A 19,532-nucleotide genomic window follows, 5' to 3' on the forward strand; every position below is an offset into this window, starting at 1 on the left:
CCAGGACTATTGTAACATCAACAGACCACAACAAATTTATGTTTATGTTGACATTTATTACATATAAATAGTCATGTACATTTATACAAGCACACTTATAGTTTTGTTTCAGCACTTTGTACATTCATTACTAAAGTTGCCCATGCACATTTATTAAAATGTATTGGATGCAAAAATTAACTTTTGTAATATTTGACCTTTGAATGGAAACCACTTTAAAAAGTAGTTTCTGCTAACAAAATAATTTAGAGAATTCTAATAATAAAGATGAGAATATTGTGAAGAAAAACAAGTGTTTATGGGATGTTTGTAGAGATAAAAAGCAACTGAAATTTACTTTTTTTTTTTTTTTAATTCTGCCAACTTCCTACTGTTTGACAAATTTACAGAATGTGTTGGAACAAATAAGACTTATTTTCACAGGGTAAAGTAAAATTGGTATGTGTAAATAGTACTATTTAATTTAACTCTAACATGATACTCCATTTTAGAGCCAACTGTGTAAAGAATGTGATATATATGTATGTCGATGTAAGTGGACGAGAGGGAAGGCGGGAGTGGATGAGTGAATCAGTGATGATTATTAACAGATGATGAAGGATCTGCCACCATGACTTGAGCAGGTTATAGGTGATGATGGGTAAAAGATTCTGGATTGGCATGGAAGCTAAAGACTAGGAGAAAACTGTATTTACAAGTACTCTGTACATAAAACAATTTAAGAAAGTGAATAGAAATTACATAGTTTTACTTTTAAAATGTTTGATAATTGCAGAAGCTATATTTGCTAATGTTTACAATATATTATAAATATTGCTGGAAAACTGACAATACAAGTCAGCCCACAGGACAGATTGACAGTATAACCGATTACATATTCACGGAGCACAAACTCTTAATAAAATAAGACTATAATAATATCCCAGGAAGGTACAGGAACAGTTGGTCTACTGGATAAACACATAACACAATTATTTAAGTTCCATTTGTGCTTTTTGTCTGATATATAGTATTCTCCAACTTCATAAACAGGATAGCATTCCGCCCGCGCAGCTTTTACTTTGGCACCATTCTGATAATTTTCAAAAGCATGTCTGACATGTCAAATATGAATCCTGCCATATTTGCATATTGCAGATTTCAGATTTCACTTCAAATTTCAACTTTTCTCACATTACCCCTGATTTGTTTCAAATGCTGGAAAATCACATCTACAAGTATGCCATATAAAAAAAAGTCCTGGGTAAGCCTTGTGATAATACCCCGATTGCATACTGATTAGGTGTTGTACTAACTTGTTTTTAAATAAGTTGGAGAACACTGGGTATATTTATATTAATTTAATTGAACAGTCAAGTGAAAGCTGAAAAACTACTGGGTAATTAAAACATCCATGATTAGAACATGTATTTGTGTGACATATTATATGCAACGTTTTCTCACAACCACTGAAATACATGTCCCTATTTATAAGTAGACAACAGAATACACTACTACTTGTATAAAATGTTTTTACCAATTTAGCTCCCTTTTTTTCACTATTTGATAACCACAACCATGCTATACTCTATTCATTTTTAAAAGGAAAATTATATTGCCAACACCAATCACATCAAATGTAATTTATTTTGTTTATTCCTGATAATGAAAAAACAAAAAAGGGCATGAATTCCTAAAATACCAATATATATTATAAATGCATTAAATATATAGTAAAAGCAATACATTATATTGATATAAGCTGTAGTCTTATGGATGGAGGACAAACCGTATTAAAATTCAATATACATATACCTCCGAGTCTACAAGAGCTTATAGTTGCAGCCTACTATGAAATCGGCAGTATAAAACAACGTATGTACAATTACTAGCTGATGCTACTAATTACACTAATCAAACACCCCCGACAGTAACTTGTTTAACTTTCGGCTCTTGTTAAAACATGATCTCTCCCGACTACAGTCCAGTTTGCAGGATGTTACGTAGTCTCAGCGGGGCTCTAGTTCCCTGAAAATAAAACAAACGCACAATTAGCACTTGTGTTGTCGAATGTATGTATTTATTTACTTGATAATCAAGACAAGATTAATATTACAAGATGTTGATCAAGCATCCCGTATAGCTACTATGGAAAGGCATTTCATATGCATACAATGCTACATGAATGTTTTCTTAATAAATGTTTTTGCAACACAGCAACATGTCTCAAGACCTGTATTAAAAAAAGGCACACAAACGCATGATACTAATCATACATCAACTGCATGTGACAGCAGTTTGGGTTTACACTTTTTAGTTGTTACTGGTACCTATAAAGTTATATACAAATTTCAAGGTAAATGTCAGTTTTTCATTTTAATATACTGTTTATATAACAGTTTTATGGAGGGGGGGGGGGGGGGGGGGGGTATGACAATGGTCACTATACGGAACCAGTGTTTCTGCTAGAAAGAAAGTTTTGGGTATGGCACTATGAAATTGAATATTTACAATGTATGTGCTGAATGAAACAGCAGTCAATGTATGGGGACCTCCCCCAGAAAGAAAATGGGTTCGGTTTAGGGTTAGGGTTAAGAGTCATTAAATTTGTCAAAAGGTCAACTTAAAAAGAAATAAAATCTGCAAAAAAATTTGGATATGGCACCATACCCATTTTACTCTCTGGCAGAAACCCTGGGAACCATTATGTATTAATGTATCAAGTTTAAATGTAAAACCATTTTTCACTCACTTCTATTTTAGCTTTTCACAAGTTTGTTAAATATGAAACTCCACTATATTTAAAATGTGGGAAAATAAAAATATGCATACAGTGCACAAAAAAGCAGAAATCTGTAACAGTGAGAGTGATGAAATGACAAAAGAAATGTGCAATCAGATAATCATTAAAGCTACAATATAACCTAATATTATAACATTGTTTCCAAATGCAAAATACAAATACAAGGACAGATTCTGTAAAGTTATGCTTTCATTATGAACTGATTGACACTTTGGAAAAAAAAAGACGATTTATTTTTGTTGCTGGTAATATACATGTTGGTCAAGTCTTGTGAGCACAGATCCACTGCTCATATGCATGTGCAAATGACAAAACATACTTTCTCACATACATGATGAGAACAGGTCACGGTTTAACCTCAGAATTAAATAAAACATGTGAAAAGTGTGTGTACATGTGTTTGTTTTTCTTAAACATTTATTATCCCCAAAACAAGATTCAAGAAAATCCAGAACCTTGATCAAATGTTCCATTATCAAAATGGAGCATCAGTGTTCCAGAGGGCACCAATCTATGGATGCAGTGGACACACAATTGATAATATGAGGTACTCCACAACTAAACTGCTTTAATATATGACCACCCAGTGTGATGACATATACAAAAGTTGGACAATATTTCATATATGAAATGTGATTCTGAACTGCCACATTTCCAGACATTATATATTTCAATATTTAAATTGTGCTCTATACAAAAATAGGATACAATCATTACCTCTATTATTGATGTAGTTAATTGTCAGAAATTTGTTTTAAATCTTTCAACTTTCTCATTTGATTCAGTATACTTTATTACACTGTGGAGAACGTATTCCAAGTTTTGAATGTTAAAGGTGAATTAATAAACATTTTCATGATGTAAATTATCAATTGCATGTGGATGATTTATTCTTAATGATTAAATATTATAAATATACTTGAACTGCAACTTCAACCGTGGAAAAGTGTATGTGCAATATTTGGTTTCAAACACGAAAACATGCAGATGTGATAATGATCAACTGATCCATGCATATTCAGTGATGCAGCAGATGGGAGAATTAGCTCGTGTGATTAATGGCAGAATTCACTCATAAAATGCTTTAAACTTTTAAAATGGTAGGTTACTTGTGGATTGGAAAAAAACTCATTATATGTGAAATGTGCTTGTGCATTGTGACACAAGAAATGAACAGTCATTAGTTTATGTTGTTGAAACATCTTGCATTTTAGGTAATTAACAATTTAAGAATTATTGTCCGAACCAAATTGTTAACAACTACGAAAAATTACTCTCCTACCTTTAATTGCTGTTAGATTTCCTCCAAAGTTTGTCCAGACAGAAATCTTGAAAAAACCATTACAATGACGCAGATTCCACATACCAGATGATAACCATGTCACCTATATCAACTTCGCTGAGAGCGCATAGGGAAAAAAGCATGTAATTTTGTATCGGCTGCCATTTTGACTTTTTATGGAATATTCTTCAAGAGGGGTGAAAGGATAGGACTTAATCTAACAACGTCATGACATGTTATGATATAAAAGCAAACATGATGACGTCATATTTTTATTATTTTTTTATTATTATTATTATTATTATTTTAATGATACCACTAGAGATCATCGATTTCATATTAATTGTGTCACATACTTTGGAGGCTTTCACCCCTCTTGAAGAGTATTCCATAAACAAGCAACATGGCAGACGGCAGAAAACTGCATGTATTTTTCCCTATGCAATCTCAGCAAAGACAATATCGGCGACATCGTTGCAGTCTCGTGTGTGGAATCTGTATATTTGTTGTGGTTTTTTTGCGATTTGTGTCTGGACAAACTTTGGAGGAAATCTAACGGCAATTAAAGGTAGGAGAGTAATTTTTTGTAGTTGTTAACAATTTGGTTCGGACAATAGATGACAAATATTCAAAACCATGCCTACCCAAAGCTGAGCTTTTGCTTTACAGGCTGCTAGAAATAAGAAAAGTGATGGACAGCGAAGACTAGGAGTATACAGGGTTTACAAGACAAACAAGCGTGTAATAATCTTACAGACTAGTTTACAAGACAGACAAGCGTGTAATAATCTTACAGACTAGTTTACAAGACTGACAAGCGTGTAATAATCTTACAGACTAGTTTACAAGACAGACAAGCGTGTAATAATCTTACAGACTACAAGACTGACAAGCGTGTAATAATCTTACAGACTAGTTTACAAGACTGACAAGCGTGTAATAATCTTACAGATAGTTTACAAGACAGACAAGCGTGTAATAATCTTACAGACTAGTTTACAAGACTGACAAGCGTGTAATAATCTTACAGACTAGTTTACAAGACTGACAAGCATGTAATAATCTTACAGACTAGTTTACAAGACTGACAAGCATGTAATAATCTTATACACTAGTTTACAACTAAGACTGACAAGCAAATAATAATCATATACACAGGATTTTTACAGATCAACAGCAGAACATAATTCCAAACAAAAAATCCCCCCAAGTGAATAATACCAATTTATTACCCCAGCAGGCACTCATAACGGGGAAAATAAAAATCATAATTCCTCACTGAGAAATTATAATGCATTGGTCTAACAAATAATACTATTGCATGATTTGATGCTTACAAACCAATGACCTTGTCGGTACTAAATATGACGTCATCACGATTTGGCAAACACACAATGACATCATGTAGTTTAAAGAGTTTGCATTTATGGCTGTCTGTTTTTTGGTGTTAAAATTTACAAGAAAATTTCATTTTAATGCAATTCATTGTAGATATTGTACCAGAATAAAGAGAACTTTTATTTTTGAAAATTATCTATGAACGTGATTAAATTACAAAGTTATAGCAATACCTAACAGTTGGTAAAGTGGTTTATATCGTTTCTATACATGTACATGCATGTGTGTTGAAAATAAAGGCTTTTAGCGAAAAAATAGCTCAGGTAATAAATAGAATAACAAACTCGGCACCATTTATTATCAAATTTATGGAACGAGTGAAATAATTTTCATCTGTCACTCGCTAAAGCTCATGACAACTGAAAATTATTTCACTTGGGACATAAATTTAATAAAACCTGGTAACTCGTTTATTATCCTCTATTTAAAAAATCAATGATGTTTTAATTATTTTTTGTAAAATCTTAAGCTGAAATTGATTCTGGACAAAATGGTGGCACTGAGCTGGGATGTGATTAAGATTGTTCCTCAAACTACTGATGTATTATACTGAAAGTTGTCTGTTTGACGTTGTCGTATAATCAACTTTTAGGACATAATTTGGGGGTGTTTAATTTTTTTTTTTTTTAAATGCATTTACATAGAGAAGTACTACCCATTTCTCGCCTTTTTACTTCGTAAAAGTGGGACAATCCTACCACCCTCATGCACCCATCACCACTGTACACTACTATCGTATGGGTTTTTAACTACTGTAGGCCATGGAATGTGTAGTCAACCCAGATCATATACACATTAAAAATGTGACCTAACAGGCTGAAGGCAGATGTTCTAATGTAGACACAGGCTGGACTATATATATATATATGATGCTAAGATAGGATATGATGTTTCCTAACCACAGTACCTTTAGTACAAGACAGTAACAGTCTCATGGGTTTTCTCTCTACACTGACATAGCGCCTGATCAACTGAGTTTAAGAAAATAATTCACATCACATCAATTACAAGACAGACTTCACTGAATGGGTGCAGGATGTAAAATTGTGGAATGTAATTTTAGTGCTGTAACGTATTTACATATAATTCTACATAGTAGCTGAATTGTAGATGCAATGAGCGTTCCAGTACAGATGTCATTCAATGATATGGGAAATAATACCTTGAAAGAATACACCACATGTTATCAACTTACAGAGTGATTAACATTTGGTGTACTTGGCACTTAGGTGTACATTATTAACAAGGATTACCAATGACCAATACTAAACGCACTATTTTGTAAACAGTACAGAATGTACAATAATAAATATAATTCAAACATTTAGTATTAAAAACAAAAATATTGACATATATAATCACATGTACTTGCAAATTATTCTGGAACACAATCATGTAAAAGATAAATAAATTGGTATAAATATGTATGTAAAAACATAATGTATAAAGTGTACATCAATAATAACAATTGTAAAAACAGATGGTGCAATTCCTATAAGGGACTGCACATCATAGGTACTATTCTGTTGCGGCAAGGGGTTGAAAGTCGCATAATGGCTGTTGCGATCTTTTTAACCGACTTCAGTGGAGTTGTGATACTTTTATTCTGCTTTACCTCGAACATGCTGATTAGCTTACTAACCTTGCTTTTCTTTTCTTCAGGCTGTTTCTGGATGAATGCTGTTTGACGTTTCAGCTGTCGATTACTCTTACTTTGCAGGGGAGAAAAACCAATACTGAAAGCTATGCTTTCCCGTTTGTTCACCTAAAAAACCATAAAGCAAACTGAAACTGAAATACGTTTTCCCTTTTCTTAATAAAAGCATGAACTCAAACCTAATCTATTTTTCCTTTGTGTATTGTTGTTCAAAAAGAAGTTATCAGGTTTTTAAAATATTGTAAATAGTTCAGTCTGGATTTCTGTAACAAGCTATGTTATCTAATGTTTTTGCGTTTCAAAAAGTATTGGTTCCAATATCTATTTCTTAAAATATATAAACAACTCTCTCAAAATGGGTAAATTGCCATGAAAATCAAACTTGATCTGTAATCGTACATGATAAAGCTATAAACTAAACTTCAACTCAGTATCTTTAGCTCAATAGGCATTGTGAAAACCCCATCTGAAAAACTGTATGTGGGTCAGGTAGACATGTCTGTCCGGAGATGAAACCTATAGTCCTCTCCGTTTGGACTAAAAACAGGCACTGCCACTTAGAAAAGTTCTAAGTCATGTATCAAATAGCCTGGTGTTATTACCTTCCTGCCTGACGACCTGTTCTCGATGTCCTGCGCTGACACTGGTGGTGTCCGTGGAGATTTTCTTAATGCACGTCGAGGTGTTTGCTTCCTTGACTTCCTCTTACTGCTTGCCACCTGGGGCGATTTGTGTCCACCATGACGCGGTGTCGTCGCTAGTCGAGTCGTACTACGTCTAGTCACTGACTGAACGTGAGCATTCGGGGTCGGTGGTCCCGGCTTTTGATAGACAGTTGAATGACGAACCTAACGGACAAAAACATTATTTATTTAATATAAACATAATGATGTTGCCTACACATGCCAGTAATAGCAAAACCCCCGTTATTTTCTAAGTACTGCTAAAACAATACATGTCCCTTACTAGGCCCAAAATATTTTCCTATCTCCTAAGTTCAAGGGCCTTAACTGTCAAAAATGGGTAATTTGCCAGAAAAGTCAAACTTGATACGTAACAGTACATGATTAAGCTATACACAAAATTTCAGCTCAATATCTGTAAGTATTGCCCCCTAAAAAGTCATCCGGAAAACTATGTGCAAAGATGGATGGACAGACAGATAGAGATGAAACCTATAGTCCCCTCCGGTTGGACTGGTAGGGGACCAACAAAAATTATTACAAAAAATGTATTCGCCAAATACCAGTTGTTTTTAAAATTCACTATTGGCAAATTTGGTGAGTGCCAGGGTTAGCCCTGATGACACAAAATAAAAAATTGTAATCATGTTATCAGAAAACAAAGATAGCAATCAGAATAAATATCAAGCAAAATTCTTTACTCACAAACATTTCATCTATAAAACTCATGCCACTATTAACGGCTTGTGGATCATCCTTCATTGTAAGTATCATGTTGTTTTAAAGACTGTGCAGGCCTCAGAGAATTAAAAAATTGTGTGAACCATTTACGAGCTACGCAAAAACAAATTCAGATACCCAGTAACCCATTACACTTTTATGTAACTGGTCATGACACAATAAATGATGTCCTAAAATTACTGTGTGCTAACGAAAAATGGGTCATGCAAAACAGAACTTGTTGCAGGCGATGCGCAAACGAAACGATCAATCTCACAATTTTCCGGGATTTGCAATGCTCTGAATCCTGTAACACACCTGTTTTCTAGAATCGCACAAATGCAATGTCGTCGGTCCAGCCTCAACCTGCATGACGTCCATCTTAGCTTTCTTCAGATCACCGGCTATTTCCTCGTCCAGCTTCTGCAGGGGACAGGTCTGGGTCTCGATTGGGTAGCACGAGCGCATGTGGGGCAGACACAGAGTGTTGCGACGCTGCAACTCACTCAGTCGGTTCCATTCAAAGTCGGGAGGTTCGTCTTCGCATGAAAACAAAGTACCAGTGCCCTCTGAAAAACAAACATATAAACCTGTTTTTGTTTCTTACAATATTCCCATCCCAACAAGTATTTAAGACTGGTATCTCAAAGGTAGTGTATGTACTGTTCTACTATAAGAAGGTGCATATAAACAATCCCTTGCTGCTAATGGAAAAATGTAGCGGGTTCATGGTGTTCGATGATTACAACAGTGTAATGAAGGAATTCATGTTTAACCACACCCCAGCATGAAAAAGTCATCAGTCAGTGGGTGTCAAATTAGAACAACAATGATTAACAACAATGATTCAAAACAACTTTTAAAACTACAAGTAAAGACGGTAACGGTAATACATTCAATGGCTGAACGAGTCATTAATAAAACTATGAGTGTTCAACTAGTTTTGTAATACACCGAGATATCTCCGTCTTTTTCGTACAGTAGTCTATTTGCATGTTCCAACTATCAGGATTATATGCCAATGATTGTCAGAAATACAAACGCATTAAAGAAACTGCAGGCTGTCTTCGCTTCGCTCCCACTGTTGAACTTAATGAGCTTGAACTTGTAATTCTTGGCAAGACAGACGTTGATCTGCGTGTATCAGAAGAGTCTCTGCAACAAAAAAACTGACAGTCACATTTTTTCATTTATTTCAACTTATTTTCGTGCTTACATCCAATTAAGATTCAAGCACGCTGTCCTGGGCACACACCTTAGCTATCTGGGCTGTCTGTCCAGGACAGTGGGTTAGTGGGTAGTTGTTAGTGATTATTGAGAGAGAGATGTCTTACACATACCCACTGAGTTTTTAAAACTCGCTCTGGGTGAGAGCTGGTACCAGGCTGTGAACCCAGTACCTACCAGCCTTATGTCTGCTGGATTAACCACTACACCACCGAGGCCAGTCACAATACAAATAGTGGTATTTATACAGGTCTTCATTGACAGACAGCATTAAGCACACAGAAAATCAAAATGGGCCTCATAGGAAATGTATTACACAGCAATAATGAGATGTCTATAGTATAATCTTTTAAACAGGCCTAGCTCTGGCACTCAGCAAATTCACCAATTGTGAATTTCTAAAATAATTTGAGAATTTTATTTTAATTTGGCAAAATAATTTTATGTAATAATTGATATTTTGTTGGAAAAGTTTTTGCAATTTTTGCAGTTGGCAAAATTTTCTGCTTACCCAGTTTTATTGTAATTTATAAACGTTTGATAATAAACAGATTTTTATTTTATTTGTTAGATTATTTTAAAAGTTACTGTTGATTGATTCACAGACGCTTTATGTTTTTATTAACTTGAAATTATTTATCTGCTAGAACTAAAAGATTGAGTGGGATAGGCACCAGATATTGGTAATGTCGTAGCTATAATCTTGCTATATATCTTGACACCATGATTAAACTATGGTAATAAAATTATTTTAACACAACTTAACTGATAATAAAGTAATTAGTCTTATTTAAGACTTTTAACAAACAAATATTATAACAGTTCATTCTGAGTATTAAATTCAAATGTTTGAAAAAAAAAAAAAAAAATGGTGTAGCAATTCGCCATACAGTAGTAATTTAATTTTTCAACAAAATAATTTATGTGTAATGTATCCTGCAATGTTAAAGTTATATGAACATGTACGAACTTCAAAAATGTTAAGTGATCCCCAAAAGTAAGTCATTAATAAAAGACAAAAATTTTATAATTATTTTCTCTGCTTGTGCTAGCAAGATCTGTCGTTATGACAGTACCAATATCCGTGGTTGTTTCTTCAGTGTGAAAGAGACTACAAATACTATTTAAAAGTTTATTTTAGTTTAGTAGGTAAATAATTGATATCTGGCTGAAACAATATTTATTTACTATCTCATATGCACTTTGGGGATTCACTAAGAGGCATATTTACAAATACAAATATAGATGATAAAAGTAATATATTGAAAAATAAGATTTAACATCAACATTTCAAACTGTCTGATGTCATACTGCAAAACACTGCAGCAAAATGTGTATGCATCCAATATTATTTTTGTGTGCATAAAAGTTTGGTCATTATTGATGGATTAGATGTTATATTTGATAGGAACAGATATAAAGATGTAAAACTGTTTCGTTTAACGACACCATTAGAGCACATTGATTTATTAATCATCGGCTATTGGATGTCAAACATATGGTAATTTTGACACAGTCATAGAAAGGAAACCCGCTACATTTTTCCATTAGTAGCAAGGGATCTTTTATATGTACTATTCCAGACAGGATAGCACATACCACGGCCTTTGATATACCAGTGGTGGTGCACTGGCTGGAATGAGAAATAACCCAATGGGCCCACCGACGGGGATCGATCCTAGATCGACTGCACATCAGGCGTGCGCTCTATTACTGGGCTACGTACCGCCCCATATAGACGTAAAAGAAATCAAGATATTTTGACGGTTACCTTTTCAAAGAATGATTCTGAAGAGATTGTTGGGAGGCGTGTCTGTTAAAGAGTGACATGACGGGTGCGGACACAATGCTACCATTCAGCGACCCCGTGGACGAGCGCAGGTTGTAACGAACTGTGGTGTCCGAGAGTGGAGGAGAGTCATCCAATGTATTACCTGAAATCAATCACATCACATCACATAGAAAAAACAGAAGAAAAATTTCAGACAAATTACATAAAATATTTCTATAAAAATAAAATAAATAGTTTGTTTATAAAAATCACAGTAAAAAGTTTTTCTGTATTAATGCCTTCATTTTATCACCCCTCACAGAAATCTGGCCAAGTAATATAAACAAATTTTAATGGTTATTTCCATCAAATTAATCCTTTTCCCTATCTGTCCCATCTCCTACAAAAATGTTTTTGGTAAATATTTTCAGTTTGGTTTGACATAAGAAAAAAAAGTAAGTGTTTTAGAAATAACAAAAACATACTATTTTTGTGTGCAATTTATAAAACAATCGGCTTAGAATTAAATAACATAGTAAATTCCATACTATGAAAAAAGGACTATAATACATTTTTTAAATTCTTGTTTGAGCTACTATTATTAGAATAACCAGAAACACATTGTATATATACCGATATTGATATTCTTTCTTTAAAAAAAATGTTATTACTATGTAATTTTAATTATTAAAAAGATATTAGCTGGATGTTGCTGCCAGAGGTCATTTTGCTACAAGTGTAATGGTCTTTAGAGAACTTGCTGACTGGCACTAACTAGTGTGAACAAATTGTGGTGTGACACCTTCGAGACTGTCGTCGTTGTGAAGGTCCATGTGCTCCTTGAAGGCGGAGTTGTCTCCCAGTAAGGCAGTCCCTGCCTGGTCCAGCTGGTTACGATACTGCTCCACCAGCTGGCGAGCGATCTTCAACTCCGACTCTAAACTCTCAATACGTTGATCTATTACAAGAATTAAAAAATAGCATCAGTCAGTTTGCTGATCTGTTAGAAACCAATATCAGTTACTGTGAAATAAATTTAAGATGTTATCTGTTACAACAGTTAAAAACCGAAGTCAGTCACAGGGAAACAAGCATTTTGAGAGTACTGCTAAAGCAATACATGTCCCCTACCGGGCCCAACACTTTTTTGTATCTCCTAAATTCAAGGGCCATAACTCTGAAAAGTGAGTAAATCACTATGAAACCTCAACCTGATCTGTAAAGCTATATACAAACGATAAAGCTATGTACAAAATTTTATCTTGATATCTCCAGGCATTGAAAAAATCCGGAAAACAAATTTTTACATCTCCTAAGTTCAAGGGCAATAACTGTTAAAAATGGGTAAATTGCCATGAAAGTCAAACTTGATGTGTAACAGTAAGTGATAAACCTATACAATTTTTTTTAGCTAAATATCTAAAGGTCTTCTGAAAATAATGTCTGGAAAACAAATATTCACATCTCCTATGTTCAAGGGCTATAACTGCGACAAAAATGAGTCAATCGCCATGAAAGTCAAACTTGATCTGTAACAGTACATGATGAAACTATACACAAAATTTCAGCTTAATATCTCAAAGCCTTCTGCAAAAAACATCCGGAAAACGTGGGACAGATGGACGGACAGACAGATGGATGGATGGAGATGAAACCTATAGCCCCTCCGGTTGGACCGGTAGCGGACTAATACATTCAAGATGTTATCTGTTACAACAATTAGAAATCAACATCAGTCACAGTATGCTGATCTATCAGAAACCAATGTCAGTCACAGTATGCTGATCTATCAGAAACCAATGTCAGTCACAGTATGCGGATCTATCAGAAACCAATGTCAGTCACAGTATGCTGATCTATCAGAAACCAATGTCAGTTACAGTATGCTGATCTGTCAGAACCAATGTTAGTCACAGTATGCTGATCTATCAGAGACCAATATCAGTCACAGTATGCTGATCTATCAGACACCAATGTCAGTCACAGTATGCGGATCTGTATGCTCACAGTATCTGATCAATCAGAAACCAATGTCAGTCACAGTATGCTGATCTATCAGAAACCAATGTCAGTCACAGTATGCTGATCTATCAGACACCAATGTCAGTCACAGTATGCTGATCTATCAGAACCCAATGTCAGTCACAGTATGCTGATCTATCAGACACCAATGTCAGTCACAGTATGCTGATCTATCAGAAACCAACATCAGTCACAGTATGCTGATCTGTCAGAACCAATGTCAGTCACAGTATGTTGATCTATCAGACACCAATGTCAGTCACAGTATGCTGATCTATCAGACACCAATGTCAGTCACAGTATGCTGATCTATCAGAGACCAATGTCAGTCACAGTATGTTGATCTATCAGACACCAATGTCAGTCACCGTATGCTGATCTATCAGACACCAATGTCAGTCACAGTATGTTGATCTATCAGAAACCAATGTCAGTCACAGTATGCTGATCTATCAGACACCAATGTCAGTCACAGTATGCTGATCTATCAGACACCAATGTCAGTCACAGTATGCTGATCTATCAGACACCAATATCAGCCACAGGGAAATAATTTCAAGATGTTATCTGTTTCAACAATTAGAAATCAAAGTCACAGTGAAATAAATTTGATATGCTGGTTTAAACATATTTATTTGCTGTGATAATAAACAGTTTTTGGATTGGTCAACAGGCTAAATATTCTGATCTGTTTCAACAATTAGAAACCAATGTTTGTTACGGTAAAATAATCTCAATACACTGATCTGTTACAACAATTGGAAACCAATGTCAGTTACTGTGAAATAAACTCAACACGTTGATCTGTTACAAAAATTGGAAACCAATGTCAGTCTCGATGAAATAAAATCAATATGTAGTGGAGAATAAATAACTGTGAAATTTACTGATCTATTACAACTACATACAAACGGTGGTTATACCGAATTTAATCAACTCAATGGAAAATAGTAACGAAATTCAATACATTGATCTGTAGCAGTGAAACATTCATCATCAAATTTGTATTAAGTGGCAGAAACAGAATACTAGGCTACAATTCTAAATTAAAGACTTATCTAACAGCTCTTTCTTGTAGGGGGTTTTTGGGTGGATTTTTTTTTAGGTCAATTTATGTTTGTAAAGTTGTACTTGGCAGATTATATTATAAACAAGTCAATTCTGAATATTATGTTACTCTACAAATACTGAATGTGGCCTGTTACATCCAATAGTACAAACTGCCTGTGATATTAAAAATCCATACTGAAAGTCTTCTCGAGATTCTCCACTCGTTCCCGATATTTACTGGCCGTCTTGCGCTGCAACTCGAGGGCCTGGGTAAGTTTCTCCATTCCTTCCTTCCTCTGAGTTAACAAATCAGTTTGCTTCTTTGATGAAGATTCCAACTAACAAAACAAAAGGTTTTAAAATTAATTTTAAGCTGATATAGTAAAAAATCTTTGAATTAATATAAAATGGTGGCGCACCCATTTAAATTATCCCACAGAAACTGATTGATTGCTACATCCTTTTTATGTGACAAAACTGTTAAGTTTCCCTTTGCAACACGCCCAGTTACATTAGTGATCAAATACTCTACTAGTAATTGCCTGAACATAAAACTCATAAAAACACTATTTCCCTCAGGTACTACATAAACTCTGTACTGTATATTTTCCTACCATGGCCTCGTTTTACAAAGCGATCTTAGTGCTAAGATCACCGTAAGTCCATAGTTACCTTAAGCTAAGATCGCTTCGTAAAACGGGGCCCAGAAGTGTACATTTTTTTGTAATATACTTGCATGTCCAAACATTTCAGGGACTGGTATGGGTGGGGGGATAGGCACTTGTTTAATTTCCACATTGTGGCTGTTAACATCTTTGAAAAAGTGAATCCTGGGGAAAAAAACATAGTAAAGATCACACTGATATAGAAAGAAAGTTGAGAAAAATCTTAACTGACCACCAATTTACTCTGAACAGGAAAATATATTCCACAACATCACACAAATCACCTCTTTATTCGTCTTGTCTTTCTGATGAATCAATACTCCGAAGTCTTCAAGCTGCTTGATGAGTTTCGAGTTGATCTCCGACGCCTGTCTGATCTCGTTGTTATGGTTACGGGCCATCTTCTGCTCCCTTTCGAGCTGTGATTGGTATTTCTTGCTCATCTCGCGGCACCGCGTTTCCAACGAGCTTTTCTCCGAGCTGTATTTCTCTCCATCGTCCTTGAGCTTCTGCTCGCGCTCTTTCAGGTGTTTCAGCTTGTTCTCCATCTCCTGGCACTGCGTCACGTAGCTGATGTACTCGCCCTCGTGGCGAGAGATCTGCTGCCACAGTTCAGACACTGTGTTCTGCGTCGTCTCCTACAATAAACAACATATCCGTAAGAAACATGGGGCATAGTGTTGTGTGTCTTCTCCTACAATAAACAACATATCAGTAACAAACATGGGGCATAGTGTTGTGTCTTCTCCAACAATAAATAACATATCAGTAAGAAACATGTGGCATAGTGTTGTGTGTCTTCTCCAACAATAAATAACATATCAGTAAGAAACATGGGGCATAGTGTTGTGTGTCTTCTCCTACAATAAACATATCAGTAACAAACATGGGGCATAGTGTTGTGTGTCTTCTACAATAAACAACATATCCATAAGAAACATGGGGCATAGTGTTGTGTCTTCTCCTACAATAAACAACATATCCGTAAGAAACGTGGCATAGTGTTCTGCATCTTCTCCTACAATAAATAACATATCCATAACAAACATGGGGCATAGTGTTGTGTCTTCTCCTACAATAAACATATCAGTAAGAAACATGTGGCATAGTGTTCTGCGTCTTCTCCTACAATAAATAACATATCCATAAGAAACATGGGGCATAGTGTTGTGTGTCTTCTACAATAAACAACATATCCATAAGAAACATGGGGCATAGTGTTGTGTCTTCTCCTACAATAAACAACATATCCGTAAGAAACATGTGGCATAGTGTTGTGCGTCTTCTACTACAATAAATAACATATCCATAACAAACATGGGGCATAGTGTTGTGTGTCTTCTACAATAAACAACATATCCATAAGAAACATGGGGCATAGTGTTGTGTCTTCTCCTACAATAAACAACATATCTGTAAGAAACATGTGGCATAGTGTTCTGCGTCTTCTCCTACAATAAATAACATATCCATAACAAACATGGGGCATAGTGTTGTGTGTCTTCTACAATAAACATATCAGTAAGAAACATGTGGCATAGTGTTGTGTCTTCTCCTACAATAAACATATCAGTAAGAAACATGTGGCATGGTGTTTTGCGTCTTCTCCTACAATAAATAACATATCCATAACAAACATGGGGCATAGTGTTGTGTGTCTTCTACAATAAACAACATATCCATAAGAAACATGGGGCATAGTGTTGTGTCTTCTCCTACAATAAACAACATATCCGTAAGAAACGTGGCATAGTGTTCTGCGTCTTCTCCTACAATAAATAACATATCCATAACAAACATGGGGCATAGTGTTGTGTCTTCTCCTACAATAAACATATCAGTAAGAAACATGTGGCATAGTGTTCTGCGTCTTCTCCTACAATAAATAACATATCCATAACAAACATGGGGCATAGTGTTGTGTGTCTTCTACAATAAACAACATATCCATAAGAAACATGGGGCATAGTGTTGTGTGTCTTCTACAATAAACATATCAGTAAGAAACATGTGGCATAGTGTTGTGTCTTCTCCTACAATAAACATATCAGTAAGAAACATGTGGCATAGTGTTGTGTCTTCTCCTACAATAAACAACATATCCGTAAGAAACATGGCATAGTATTCTGCGTCTTCTCCTACAATAAATAACATATCCATAACAAACATGGGGAATAGTGTTGTGTGTCTTCTCCTACAATAAATAACATATCCATAACAAACATGGGGCATAGTGTTGTGTATCTTCTACAATAAACAACATATCCATAAGAAACATGGGGCATAGTGTTGTGTCTTCTCCTACAATAAACAACATATCCGTAAGAAACATGTGGCATAGTGTTCTGCGTCTTCTCCTACAATAAATAACATATCCATAACAAACATGGGGCATAGCGTTGTGTCTCTTCTACAATAAACATATCAGTAAGAAACATCTGGCATAGTGTTGTGTCTTCTCCTACAATAAACATATCAGTATGAAACATGTGGCATAGTGTTGTGTGTTTTCTACTACAATAACCAACACACCAGTAATAAAACGTGATACTATGTTATGTGTCTTCTACAATAACCAACATATCAGTAAGAAACATGTAGCATCATGTTATGCATATTCTACAATAAGCAACATATCAGTAAGAAACATGTAGCATCATGTTGTGTATCTTCGCCTACAATGACAAACTCCTCATTTGGTGGTCGAACTTGTTCTCAATTCTTTTGTTTCTTTGTACAATAAAATATATTATCAATCAATCAACTTATAAGTAATAAAACATATGACACTGTGTTCTGTGCCTTCACCATAATTGGATTTATTAATTTCAGGACAATCCAGTTATTCAATCCTTTTAAAAAGACGAAGTCTCACTTTTTAAAAACAAACAATTTTTTTTGGGATGTGAATTTAAGTATATATATTTGTTCTGTCTCCTGCAATAGGCAACATATCACAGTAACCAACATATAAAACTGTTCTGTTTCTCGTTAAATAACCAGCACCATTTCACCAGAATGGTCTTCAACTCGCCTTTATTTTGCTCATAGCGAAGACTGAAGTGAGCTTTTCATGATGGGAATATCTCATCAATGTATAATCTACCAACTTATGCATTTCCAAAACAATTAACCTTACATTTCAGGCTATATTACTAAACTTTAAACAAATATTTGTTAAAAGCATAAACCCAATGACTTTTCAAATTTAAATGATCCACTATAACATCTAGCAAACACGTAACTAAAATGAGAAATCCAAATGAATATTCCAGTTTGTATAATGTAACAATTAACACACATGTTTCTCAGTCAGAAGATTGAGTTCAGTCTCCATGTTTTTCTTTTCCTGTTGAAGTGAGCTAATCTCCGTGTCTTTCTGTTGTAGTGTTGCTATGGTAACTTCTTTCTCCTCAGTCTCTCTCAGACACTCCTCCTCCACAGCTGCCAACTGTTAACAACAAACATTACTATTTATATATATATATATATACATATATATATATATATATATATATATATATATATATATATATATATATATATATATATATATATATATATATATATATTATTAACTTATTTGTACATCCATTAACATTAACATATATTATTAGTATTAAAATGTATTATTACATGCATTACTATTATTAACAAAGAATCTGCTGTTTAGCTCATGATTCTGTTGCATTAAATATCAATATTATTTGAATTAGAAATGGGAAGGATGTATAAAAAGTATTAAATATCAGGAGCCAATTGTTTAAACGTTACTTTAACCAGTAGTTAACAAAAAAATTCAAACTGAAGGACTGAATTAGTACAAATAATAGTTGGAAACATAAGATTGGAACTTGGTTTAGAACAGCTATACATACTAAAATCTATTTTGTGGGCCCAGTTTATGACAGTAATACCTGCTGACGAAGACTGACAATTTCCGCTTCATAATTTCTCATTGTTTCACAATTCGACTTCTTCACACTTTCCTTAAAAAGAATAATTCAACTAGTGTTACAATATTTAGAGAATAATCAACTCGCTACTGGACAATACTATTTATCTTCCACGACAACATCAACATCAATTTACTTGTGCAAGATAAACAGTATTGCCGAGTAGCGAGTTGGGTATTCTATTTATTACCCATGTCAATCTTTATCATTTTATGGAAGATTTTCAAATATACTGTTATTGAAAACAAGTTTGCAAGGTGACAACAAGTGACAGTGTTGTGTCATAGCTGTGAAGTATGTATTGCTAATAATTAAGTTA

At 34.6% G+C, this 19,532-nt stretch overlaps 1 protein-coding gene across 3 annotated transcripts in view; it reads right to left on the reverse strand.

The window, feature by feature from the left end:
• Positions 1–41: 41 nt before the first annotated feature.
• LOC121376059 (nuclear mitotic apparatus protein 1-like) overlaps positions 42–19,532 on the reverse strand; it is a 47,074-nt gene continuing 27,583 nt past the window's right edge. For 2 of the 3 annotated variants that reach the window (XM_041503837.1, XM_041503835.1), the window contains exons 17-27: positions 19,175–19,246; positions 18,559–18,708; positions 15,542–15,895; positions 14,789–14,930; positions 12,296–12,478; positions 11,521–11,683; positions 9,565–9,677; positions 8,841–9,091; positions 7,722–7,967; positions 7,105–7,227; positions 42–2,007 (exon numbers count right to left, since the gene is read on the reverse strand). In XM_041503837.1, the coding sequence (XP_041359771.1) occupies positions 1,957–2,007; positions 7,105–7,227; positions 7,722–7,967; positions 8,841–9,091; positions 9,565–9,677; positions 11,521–11,683; positions 12,296–12,478; positions 14,789–14,930; positions 15,542–15,895; positions 18,559–18,708; positions 19,175–19,246 (1,848 nt within the window). In that variant the 3' untranslated portion in view covers positions 42–1,956. The remainder of the gene's footprint in view (positions 2,008–7,104; positions 7,228–7,721; positions 7,968–8,840; positions 9,092–9,564; positions 9,678–11,520; positions 11,684–12,295; positions 12,479–14,788; positions 14,931–15,541; positions 15,896–18,558; positions 18,709–19,174; positions 19,247–19,532) is intronic. The other variant, XM_041503836.1, reaches the window with a different exon arrangement.

The sequence above is a fragment of the Gigantopelta aegis genome, chromosome 6 (genome assembly GCF_016097555.1).
Source record: "Gigantopelta aegis isolate Gae_Host chromosome 6, Gae_host_genome, whole genome shotgun sequence".
NCBI lineage: Eukaryota > Metazoa > Mollusca > Gastropoda > Neomphalida > Peltospiridae > Gigantopelta > Gigantopelta aegis.